This window comes from Erpetoichthys calabaricus, chromosome 16 (assembly GCF_900747795.2).
Source record: "Erpetoichthys calabaricus chromosome 16, fErpCal1.3, whole genome shotgun sequence".
Lineage (NCBI taxonomy): Eukaryota > Metazoa > Chordata > Cladistia > Polypteriformes > Polypteridae > Erpetoichthys > Erpetoichthys calabaricus.
The window spans coordinates 89,973,754-89,986,614 of NC_041409.2; the positions used below are offsets into that span (position 1 = coordinate 89,973,754).

General features: G+C 41.3%; 1 protein-coding gene across 2 annotated transcripts in view; it reads right to left on the reverse strand.

The window, feature by feature from the left end:
* Positions 1-12,861, reverse strand: part of kif26ab (kinesin family member 26Ab) — a 209,223-nt gene that overhangs the window by 80,657 nt on the left and 115,705 nt on the right. For both annotated transcript variants that reach the window (XM_028821276.2, XM_051919758.1), the window contains exon 4: positions 8,522-8,682. In XM_028821276.2, coding sequence (XP_028677109.2) covers positions 8,522-8,682 — 161 coding nt within the window. The remainder of the gene's footprint in view (positions 1-8,521; positions 8,683-12,861) is intronic.

A 12,861-nucleotide genomic window follows, 5' to 3' on the forward strand; every position in this document is an offset into this window, starting at 1 on the left:
ATACACACACACACACACACACGCACACACACACACACACACACTAAAATGGACTGTTACTCCCTTCAGAGTAGGTTCCTGCTTTTCCTGACATGCTCCAGGGATACACTTCAGTTCCCCATGAGCCTGAACTAGACTAAGCAGTTCTGAGAATGCATGTCTACAAGGAAGTGTCAAGGTGAGTAAGCACTACCAACGGGCATCTTTTCATCCATGTTTAGAAGATGGCAAGAAAGATATCAGAGAAGTATACTAAAAGAGAACAGGTGGATGAGCAAATAGAAATTAGTGCTCCTGCTAAACACCGGGGGGGAGCACAACCTCGGTTGAGGATGTCTGATGTTACAAGTAGGAATCGTAGCAGATGATGGATTACACTTGACTTCTCAGCACAGTTTCATATTTTCTAATGAACCATGACACATTTTTATGGCTCATCAACACAGAACATGTTCTCTTCTCTCATGATATGTTAAAGGCAAGATACTAAATACAGTACACATTTGTGTTGGCCCCAGATTTCCAAGAGCCTCTCCTCTGTCTGTAGGGTCCGTGACACCTGAGTATCTGTAATTCTTGAACCCAACTTTGTACTTCACTCTTCTTCTTGCTTCTTTCTTCGTGGCTAGTTGAAGAGCTCCATCCCTGAGTCACTGGGGATGTCTCACTGCACGACTGGCAGTCAAGGGAATGTGCCATGGCTGTCCAGAACATTTTAAATTTATCTAATTGAAACCTTTCACTGAACATTGCTGGAAAAGTTGTGTAGTGTGATGGGGCTTCACAAGTATTGGCAAGGGGATAGATATTGGAGACACCAACACCTAAAAGGAACACGACTGGGTGGTGGCCACACTCTTTCAAGCTTTAGTGTTTAAATTTTACCCAAGGGTGTAGGAACATCAGTAGTCACTAGGGGGTGCTGTAGTCTGATGTTCCTGTTATGGATACGGTGCTGCTTCAGACCTGACAGTGATACACACAGTCAAATTTGGGGAGGTGTTGTAATATTCAACCTTCAAGAGTGAAATAAATCTTTGAAAATTTGGAAAATTAATTTAAAACTAAATACTTCAAGAGGAGTATGCAATAATATTACATCTATCCATCCACATATTATTAAACCTGCTTAATTCAGTTCACTGATGGGTGAAGGTTGTCCCAGCAGCATTGGGTCTAAGGCAGGAAGCACCCCTTGACTGCATACCAATATTAGAAAAAGTAACATAACATAACATAACATTGTCAAACTTGCTAAATCTAGTTCAGGTTTAGGCTCCTGGAGTGTATCCTGGCAGCACAAGCTATTGGAAAGGAACCAGTCCTGGACTGGGAGCCAACCATAACAGAGCCCACTCACCCAAATGAGATCATTTCTAATTAACCAAACAAAGACCCATGCAGACAGGGAGAACATGCAATGTGCATATGGACAGCAATTGGGCCGGGGATTTAAATTCTGAATGCTCGGTCTATGAGGCAGCAGTGCAAATCACGTCACCACTATGTCACTGTATAATATAATATAATTCAATACCATTTTGAGTTTGGTTGTGTGTTAGCGGGTCATAAGACAGACTGGCTCCCTGTCCAAGTTTGTTACGCCCAGTGTACCATCCTGGATTGTGGGCACTGTAACCTTAAATAGGATTAAGTGGGTTTGATAATGTTAACAGATCCCGACTTCATCATAGCTTGCCATGAAATTATGTTTAGGTAGAGGTGACTCTTTAGTCTTTCTACATTACAGATGAGGGCCTCATGAATTTTACTTGGTTCCTTCAGTCTTGCTCACATTCACCTGTTTTCAAAAGTACTAGTGGTGGCCAATGCCTGTCAAATCTTTCGTGTGGCTCAACATTTCACACTTTACCACAAATGTTACAAGCAGAGTGCTTTAAATCTGCCTTTCTGCATTCCCATAGGGGAATAACTGGTTAGAAAAATGGCTGCATGGATCAAAAATTAACTTTTGTAATAACTTAAATTGCAAGAGCAGTAGACCCTAATATATATATATATATTATGGTTGCGCAGTATTCCAGTACTGAAAAAGTACCAATATAATCAATTTTACTTTATCAATTGGAAGACTATTTCATTTTCTCTCTGTTTTTGTGTGAATTTTCCACCATTTGCTCTGGTTTTCCTGGCACATCTGTAAAGAAGTGCCTGTTAGGATAAATGGCAACTCTTAAATTGTCCACAATGTATTTATAAGTGTGTGTATGTGTGTGTGAGAGAGTGGATTCTGATGCCACAATTTCCAGGGTTGTTTACAGACCCCCAGGACTCCAAAATGGATTAAGTGGGTTTGGGACTGTAATAATATAATATAATATAATATAATATAATATAATATAATATAATATAATATAATATAATATAATATAATATGCAAAGTTAACTGACTGACTGACTCACTCACTCACTCACTCATTCATCAACAAAAACACTATTTCCCTTTTAGTTGCAATTAAATTAATTAGTAGTAATTCTGAAGGACGGTACATCTAGGCCAATAGATATCCACTAAAAAAGGACATTTTGATATATCAGTATTTAGGGGTAGCCCTCCCCGCCATTATCCAAAAGACAATTGTTCCCCTTTAACTTATACCAGATATTTCAGCCAGTTTGAATATAAAACAATATAAAATTAGTTCTGGAAAATGTTCAGAATATTAGTAATGAACACAGATCATAACACAATTTGCTCCAGTTTTCCTTTCACATCCCCTAAGAAGTGCTGGTTAAGAGAAATGGCAATTCCCAGCTTTGCTCAGTATATGTAAGTGTCGCTGTGTGTACACGTTGCTCCTGAAACAGAAATTGCCCTGTCCATGGTTGGTCCATGATTTGCACTCAGTTCTGTTGTAATAAACTTCAATCCCCCATGACTCCAAAACAGATTATGTGAAATCGAGACTGTAATTTTTAATATCCATCCATCCATCCATTGTCTCCCGCTTATCCGAGGTCGGGTCGCGGGGGCAGCAGCTTGAGCAGAGATGCCCAGACTTCTCTCTCCCCGGCCACTTCTTCTAGCTCTTCCGGGAGAATCCCAAGGCGTTCCCAGGCCAGTCGAGAGACATAGTCCCTCCAGCATGTCCTGGGTCTTCCCCGGGGCCTCCTCCCGGTTGGACGTGCCCGGAACACCTCACCAGGGAGGCGTCCAGGAGGCATCCTGATCAGATGCCCGAGCCACCTCATCTGACTCCTCTCGATGCGGAGGAGCAGCGGCTCTACTCTGAGCCCCTCCCGGATGACTGAGCTTCTCACCCTATCTTTAAGGGAAAGCCCAGACACCCTGCGGAGGAAACTCATTTCAGCCGCTTGTATTCGCGATCTCGTTCTTTCGGTCACTATTAGAATAGAATCCATCTACACCAATCAGTCACAACATTAAAACAACATGCCTAATATTGTGTAGATCCTCTTTGTGCTGCCAAAACAGCTCTTGCCATGAGTGGCATGGACTCCACAAGACCTCTGAAGGTGTCCTGTGGTATCTGCACCAAGGCATTAGCAGCAGATCTTATAAGTCCTGTAAGTTGTGAGAACTCCATGGATCAGACTTGTTTTCCCAGCACATCCCTTGATCGGATTGAAATCTGGAGAATTTGGAGGCCAAATCAATACCTTGAACTATTTGTCATGTTCTTCAAACCATTCCTGAAAAATCTTGGCAGTGTGGCAAGGTGCATTACTCTGCTGAATGAGGCCACTACCGTCAGGTAATACTGTTGCCATGAAGGGGTGTACGTGGTCATCAATAATCTTTAGGTAGGTGGTACATGTCAAGAAGTATACAAATGAATTCCAGGACCCAGGGTCTCCCAATAGAACATTGCCTAGAGCAGCGTTTCTCAACCTTTAAGTATTTGCGACCCAAGTTTTCATAACAGTTTTAATCGTGCCCCCCTAACGTTTTTTTGAAAGGAGCCCACTAATACCAATTTGTTCTTTTTTAATTAATGATATATCATAAATGATTTTTTTATTATACCTACTTAACTTTTATTGACATTTATCTAACTCTATATTTATTTTTCTAGTATCAGAATGTAGTTTATGTTAATTTGTTTTGGTTTCAATAGATGCATTTTTCATATGTTCGATTTTTGTTTTCTTTTTTTCACATCTTTGCCCCCCCCCTTTTTGTTACTTCGCACCCCCCTAGGGGGGCCTGCCCTACATTTTGAGAACCACTGCCTCCACAGGCTTTCCTCCTTCCTACAGTGCACCCTGCTGCCATCTCCTCACCAGGTAAACAACTCACTTGTACCTATCCGTCCACATAATCTAAAAGAAAACATGATGCATCAGACCAGGCCAGCTTCTTCTATTGCTCCATGGTCCACTTCTGACACTCACGTGCCCAGTGCAGGCGCATTCAGCAGTGGACAGGGGTACTGTAACCAGTCTGTGGCTACGCAGCAAGTTTCAATGCACTGAGTGTTCTGACACTTTTCTCTCATAACCAGCATTAAGTTATTCACTGATTTGTTCCAGTAGCTCTTCTGAGGGATCGGACCAGATGGACTAGCCTTTGCTCCCCATGAATATCAATAAGCCTTGGGCGCCCATGAACCATGTTGCTAGTTCACTGCTTGTCCTTCCTTGGACCACTTTTGGTTCATACTAAAGACTGCATATTGGGAACACCAACTAAGACCTGCCGTTTTGGAGATGCTCTGACCCAGTCATGTGGCCATCGCAATTCGGCCCTTGTCAAAGCCGCTGACATCTTTACATTTGCTAATTTCTCCTTATTCCAACACATCATCTTCAAAAACTGACTGTTCACTTGCTGCTTGATATATCTCACCGCTTAACAGGTGCCACTGTAACAAGATAATCAATGTTATTCACATCACCTGTCAGTGGTTTGAATGTTGGGGCTAAGCGGTGAATATACCCAAGTGTATGTCATTATACAAATACGCTCACAAACAGCACACAGACCTTCTCACACCTTTTCACTTTAATGACACAAACAGAGAAAAGAATGCCGGAAATCATGGGCTCCCCCGTCTTTGTCTTGTCATCTGTTTAAAATAAATGAATACCCCCTGTGCAATATGCAGGTACTAATTGAGCAGTGGGATGCGCAGCACAAACACGCATTAGTCATTTAGCGGCCGTGCCGTCATGGCTCTGTTTGTTCGCTCGTTTCATTAGGTGCCGCCCGTCAATACGCTAATCATATGCTCAGTCACAACACAATCAGAGCGCCAATCCTCGGCAAGCTGGCCTTCCAAACGCAAGAGCATGCACACACATTTAAAGCTGATAAGGTCCCTGGCCTTTTACTAACCTCAATTTTCGGCAGGCCACTTCCACGGTTGGCGTAATGGGCAGTTGATCATAGCTGACTCGCTCAACTGGCAGCAGACTCCGTGGGCTAATTGGGTGTCAGCCTACACTACCTGCAAACTGTGGCCTCCCACATATCCACATTTATATCTTAGAAACAAGGAAGACTTGTAGAAGAAAAAGTCCAGGAATTGTATGGAGTAAAGTGCTACTAGAATTGTTAAAGCAAATAAATCACCTGGACCAGGCAATATTTACCCGAGACGCTTGTGATTAGGATGCATTTTCCAAAATTACTAAATACTGTTGAACTTCCTGTAGTGTGGAAACAAAAAAAAAACAATTTACCATTGTTAAAACTGATAATCGGCCAGACTTCTGTGACTATCACCCACCTAGCTTAACGTGCATCACAGATAAATTACCACAAGATTGGGAATCAGTCTAAGAGTGCCAGTGGATACTCAATGGGGCTATAGAAGGGGTGACACATTTGATTACAATGATAGCCCTTAATTTTCAAAAAAACTCTTGATACGACACTTGGGAGACCGGTGGTTTAACGATAAAAGACAGGAATTCAGGGCACAGGAGGGTGGGCCAAAAATGGAAATTTAAAGGGGTCAGTGCTTTTTAAAACTTTAAATAGATATACAGAGGGAGTCTTGTGGTGCAGGCATTAGCTATGGCTGTCTCATAGGGCCCAATAACCCTAAGCCTTACAGACTTCAAGTCACTTAGCACCAGCTTACCAGTGGCACTAAAGGACACCTCCTTTGGCCCCAGTGAGTGAGCAGGAGTTTGACTGCTGGAATGCAGTTGTGAATGGGTGGATGCCAGTTGTCACTTGGAGTTGATAGGATGTCTATCTTTTATTACATGGAGTTAGAAGAGAGGATGCCAGTTTTCACATAAGGGCTAAATTCAATGGAGTTGCAGTGTAATTAAGATGATTCTGTCCCCGACGGTACACTCATAAAGACAACAGGCCACAAGCTTCCCAGTCGTCACTCCCATAAAACGTGCAGCTGTATGCACCTGCTGTTATTTGAACACAAGCCGTAAAGGGAAGCGTCCTGCCGTTAACGCTGGAGGTGAACATCTGTGTCGATGAAGACCCCAGCCAGTCTTTTAGCCCTTCAATTTCCTGCTTTAAACTTTATGGAGGCTGACAAGGACAGCCATTCCCGGCTCCTCATTAAACTTCCTGCTCCATTTTCTTTTTTATTCCTATTGCACTTTGTGGGCACACTGTGTAACAAATCCTCCAAAATGGTTTTATTTTTTCTTGACAATTTCCATGACGAGTGCCTTTCTTCAGCAGGTTGGTGCGCTGCAGATTCTAATTAGTGGACATTACTGTAGGCTGCTGCCACCACAAGCCAGGTCTCTTATTTGTGGCCTTGGAGAGTCACTGCAACCGTCACTTTAAAGGTTGAAAGAAAAGAAGAATGTCTGCCACTGCCTTGATGTTTTAAGCTCAGAGTCAGAAAGCTTCCTTTCATTTTAATACACAGTAGCTACAGCTGCATGTGTGCCGCTGACACTGTCAGACACCTTTTAATAAGAGTGGGATGAAGTAGTAGTAGTAAGATAACACAGGACCTGCGCTCAAATGTGAGCCATCAAGCAGGAGCTGAAATTAATGTGCCCTCCTAGTAATACCTACACATCCAAGTCATCAGAATGGGGGTAGTGGGGGAGCCTTGTATATGTAGATCTCTAGATGTCCTGTACAGTAGGCTGGCAGAAGTACCCCTGCCAAAGTGATGTGCTCTAGATCTGTGTAATGTAAGAAACTCAAGAGTAAAACAAAAAATACAGGTTTAAATTTCTTTTTTGGGGTCTAGTGCAGAGGTGTAGAGGAATATTATGAAATATATTGAGAAATGTGACAATAGATAAAAAAATAAAATGATATGTGTGTATTAATAATTAAATGTTGCTGAAAACATGTATCTTTATTATTATTTCTTGTATGTATTTATTCATTACAGAGACACCGCATGCAATACAAAATACACCTCAAAGACATGCAAGTTACATGGATAGGTGATACTAAATTGGCCTGTGCGTGTGTCTGTGTGTTCACTAAACATGAATTGGCAGCATCTCTGGAGATTGTTCTGCCTTGCGCCCAGTGATTGCTGGGATAGGCTCCAGGTTCCCTGCTTCCCTGCCCTGGATAAGCAGATTAAGAAAACAGCTGTCAATGATTTTACCTCTCAAAGTTGAGAGGGCGGGTTCTAGTGAATAATGTGCTTTGATTGGTGATTTGCCTGTAGATTGCATGTTAGTCTTCGGCCATCACATTTACAACATGCACAGTTCAGAAGCAGACTACAGAATGAGCTTCACAAATTAAAGCAGTCACTTCACGCATGAATTCTGGACGATTTGTTCTTGTACTCACACCCACTACAGATGTGCAGTTTTGCTTGCCTTGGGAATCCTGTGGCTTATAAGCATCTCTTATTCTGTCTACGGATGATTCACCAATCAAAACACAGTATTCTCTAGAGCCCGCACTCTTAACTTTGTCAGGAGAAAAGGACAGTTTTCATTTCATTGTGTATTTAATGTTCTGCGCAGTGTCAAAGAAATAAATTAATGAACAAATACTTAAATACTTAAAGAATAAAGAACAGAATACATATTTCATGACACATATAATTATCTTTGCTCACACATAATTTTGTCATTATTTATTGTATATTTTATAAAACATTCATTTATTTGCATATTTATTCCTTAATTTATTATTTTATTTGATTGATTTTTATACAGGGTGACTGACATTTGAGATATAATTGGTTAAATATCTTTTGATTTTCTAACTGGAGCACAGGCAGGTCAATTGACTTGCTCATGGTCAAACAGTGTCAGTAACGGGATTGAACCCATAACCTCAGGGTTTGAAGTCCAAATTCCAAAGTCGCAAATGTTTTTGTTTGTTTACTTGTTTATTCTTATCCCAAATGTTCCTCCATATGGAAGAGGGAAGAGGGCAGAGTGTTAGTAAGGTGCCTGGCAGTATGGGTGTAAACCATGTCAACGAGACCTTCAGGATGCATGCCTCTTCCTGGGCCAAGGACTAATTTTCTTCAATATTACTCTTTATTTCTCATTTGGTTCAAAAAATGTTTTGAACAAAGAAACATCCACCAAAAATAAATAAGGACATAAACAGTAAGGATCTTACCTAATGAAGAAGGAAGCAGCAGCAGATGTGCTGGCGCTTACCCCAGATGCAGCCAGAAAACCAGAAACCTCTGGTCCGGCATGCCCACTGGCTGCAGGAGTGGCACGGCTGGTCTCCAACCCATAGCTTTCCTTTCCAGTCTCTGCCACAGAAGCCTGCACCTAAAGAATACAAACAAACAGGAGATGTCAGAAGGTCCAGTCAAGAGTATGGTACCACCCAGGACTTATAAAGGAGCACAAATTATAAATATTAGAATTGACAATAAACTGTAATGCAGTCCTGACATTTAAAATTTTTAAAAGCAAAATTATTTTATGCCCCCTTTCATAGAAATTATTTTGTTGCGTGAGCATATAAAATCCTATAATTCATTGATGCTATTACACTAAGTATTATATAATGTCTTACAATGGAAAAGCAATCCCAAAGCACTTTGGGTGGACAGAAGAGAAAAGTGATGCATCTTCTCTGTGCCAGTCGGAGTCCTGGAAGCACTGAGGTAAAGCTTACAGCAGGGATATATAATTGGCACGATGCCAGTGCCATGCAGGACAGGAAACCACTTGCACAATTTAGGGCTCAATGAAATAATGGGAAATTCCCCAAAGAAGCCAAATATCCAACCAGCCCTCCCTCAGCTTATCTTGGTCAAGTTCATGGAAACCCAGGGCCCATGTGACGCCATTCATCTGTTTGCTTAAATCTGAAAAGCCGGCAGCCTGAATGACGACTCGAGTGCCAAAGCAGTTTCATATAATGGGATTTTGATCTGCACTCTCCTAAATTCAAATCAGCCACAGCAGCATGTTTGTAATTTTTTTTTTTTATTATTACTACTACTGAAACACGCAGGCCTACAGTCCTAAAATAAACCATTATACTGTATTAATTTTTTTTTTGAATTTCCAGGACATATCAGGTCATAAGCTTTTGATTAAGACCAAGATCACAAGTTGCTAACCCCACTAATTTGCCAGCAATTGCAGGACAGATGGACAGACATTAGCATTTTATTTTTATTATTATTATTATTTATTCTGGGTCTGCCTCACTGGCCATCAATATGCCGTGTTCATTTAAGCTGCTTTGCTGTTTCTAATGAGTAGATTTGTCTTCACATACACAATTTCACTGGAAGTTCATATTTTCTCCTATGAAAGACCCTTGTGACAGTGAATGAATTTTTCAGCATTTAGTTCTGCTTCATTTATTGAGAGATTTTTACAGCACGTTTCAAAGCATCACTACACTTCTGCTCATTTATTTAGAGTGCCATGCATCGCTCTGAGACTGACCAGGAGACTGTATTTGTGTACTGGTGTTAGGCTCACAACAACCACCTGCTCAGAATCAAGTATCAACAGAGCAATGGAAGGAAAGATATGGAAAAATCGGTGAATGTGTCGGCATCCTGTTATTTGTGCTCACTCTACTTGTTCCCCACAATTCAAAACACAGGAGGTTGTCCATTTCACATTTTGGTTTGTGTCATTAAAGTCAAGGGACAGACACACAAGAAATCCTGCAGTAACAGGCCTGGAACACAGTGATGAGATAAGCGGGCACCCACTGCTGGCAGACCTGGTATTACTGTTGATTGAAGCTGCCTTCACATGGTAAACAGTTTGCCCACAGGCCCTGTGCTTACACACATTCCTCCCAGGTAATGGCGCGTATGCCAGACATCTTTCAGCTGAAATTTATCTACAAAGCCAGCAGCTGGGCATGGAATGCCTGGGTGCTGTGAGGCCCTGGCACACTCAGGGCAAGTAATCAAGCAAAGCCCTGTGTTTTAAATAACGGAATAATAAAAAAAAAACAGATAAATTGAATTGAAACCTTTGGAACATTACAGCAGACACATGCAGTAGGTTAAGGGGAGTGGGGGGGCGACTCTAATTGGCTCTTTCTGAAAGGTAATTTGCATAGTAGAAAACTATCAAATGCCTATTAACTCACCACATTACAATATGCTCTCACATAGCTCCACCCCTGGCCACACCCACTCCATTTCTCCCTACTTGTTCCACATTAGTTATTGAACAATTATGTTGTGTTCATGTGCTAGCAAACAGAGGATAAATAGGAGTTTCTGACTCAGAAATACCACAAGAAAGCCATATGAACAAGTTGGATAACCTGGAGAAAATCTACCCAAATCCTTTCACCTTACACAACTGTGTAGAATAAAAAATACAATCTGGTCAGATAGAAGTGCAACTTTGTGCGGTTGAATTGCATTTGGAGCAAAGTAATACACATTTAATTAATTTAATTTGTTCTTTATTTTCAGGAAAAAATACAGTTCATCTTTGATTGCTATTTTTTGCAGACCAATTGGAGATTCTTGTGAACTTACTAAAGTGGGAAAGTCACAAGTCGGAGAGAGCGAGTGAATGTCACAAAATTTCAAAGTGATGAGTGGACATCTTATTTTGTTCATACTGACCACGTGGAGCCTAAGTGCACACCGCAATGCAAAGCACATGTGTAGTCAGTGAACAAAGCATGTTCACACTTGTTGTAGCCTGTTCACTCGCTGTATTGGTAATGATCCATGGTCACTCAACTCTAGTCCTGGAGGTCCGCCATGTGTGCAGGATTTCAAACCAACCAGTTTCGTAATTAGAAGCCAGGCCTAAGGAATAATGAAACTTGATGTTTAATTCTATGGCTTGTTAATGCTTTCATTCTTACAAGATAAAAAAATGGTATATTTTTTGTTTTCTGCAAACATTATCCATATATGTTGTGGTCCAGAACAAGTTTGTACCTTTTGGTCTTTTCTGCTCTCTCATTTATTTCAAAATAAAAAATCTTTAACACAGAGGGAGCTGCTGGTTCCTTTGTCATTTGCACCTCTTTATTAACTGATGGCTGGTTAAAAAAAAAAAAAAACAGGCAACAATAAAAACCTAAACGTGGCTGTTAAAAACTAAAATAGACAATTAAAGGTTCTCAGTCGTAACAAACAAGTTAACTTAAAGTAAGCCCAAAAGAACATATTGCTTTAGTAGTAAATAAATGTGTTTTAAATAAAAATTTATCTAAAGCAAAAACCTACAGTCACTGCAGACCTCCAAGACCAGAATTGAGTATCCCTGGTAGGTTGACAGTGTTTGGTCAATGTCGCATACCTAACATTTTCATGGCAGGGAAAGTGAGACACTACTGATGGATGAAGAGTTCTGCCTGCTATTACTGACTTAAGAGTTGGAAAAAGACAACAGAGTGTAATTGCAGCCAGCAATGCCTATGAGGTCAGTCACGTAACACCCCAGCATCACAAAATGCCCACAATGTCAGTCACGAAACACCCATCACCTGCCCGGTTACACTATGGTTTAGATTAGGGTTGCATGATGGTTATCTAACACAAAGGGCATTTAGAGATTGACGTGACTTATGTCAGGTATTATGGGCTACAGTTAGACCCATCTCTAAAAAGGAGAAGGTGGAAACCTAGTGACCAAAGGCGGTGAAGGCTGGATGAGTATAAAATTCCAGTGAGTGGGGTGACGTACAGTACATGCTGAACTGAAGCACTTGACATATTTTCGCATGTCTGACTTGCAATTTGATGACCTGTCACGTCACATTCAGCTCTTTGTTCATCATTCTGCCATCCATGTAACCGGCCTCTCCTCGAAATTCACCGTTCTGGACAGACGGCGTCGCATCCGCATTACCACTCATTCAGGAAACATTCCATGCATGATGTGCATAAGGGGGTACGTCATCACATCTGACGTCATTTTCGTCGTGTGGCCCTCACAAATAGTGCAGACGTGTCAAGTATAAACCTTTTGACCAGCAATGGATGGCGTTGAATTCACATCTCTACTTTCACTTCACTTCCAAAAATCGATTTTTGCAATGAAAAAAAGGATTGTTGAAAAGCACTAGAAAATGAAAGTATCAAAGAAAAAAAAGGCAAAGGCAATACAATTTTTGTGAAGGGATTACCTAAGTTTGTTAACTTTCAATTGTCATTATGGTGACAGGTTCAGCTCTCCCAGTTGTTCCCAAACTTGATCCCGGGGACCCACTGTGGCTGCAGGTTTTTGTTCCAATCATCTTCTGTTTTCAGTTAGGCGGAGTGGTGGCTATCTGGCTAAAGGATCTGGGCTGGTAACTTGGAAGGTTGCCAGTTTGAATCCCGGCAGTGACAGAAGAAATGCTACTCCGCTGGGCCCTTAACCTGCCATTGTTCCAGGTGTGCTGTACAAATAGCTGACCCTGCGCTCAGACCCCAAAACTCACTGGACAGTAAGTTGGGGTACATGTAAAATGACAAACTCCTAGTACAAGAAATTGTATATGGTGAATAAAGGATT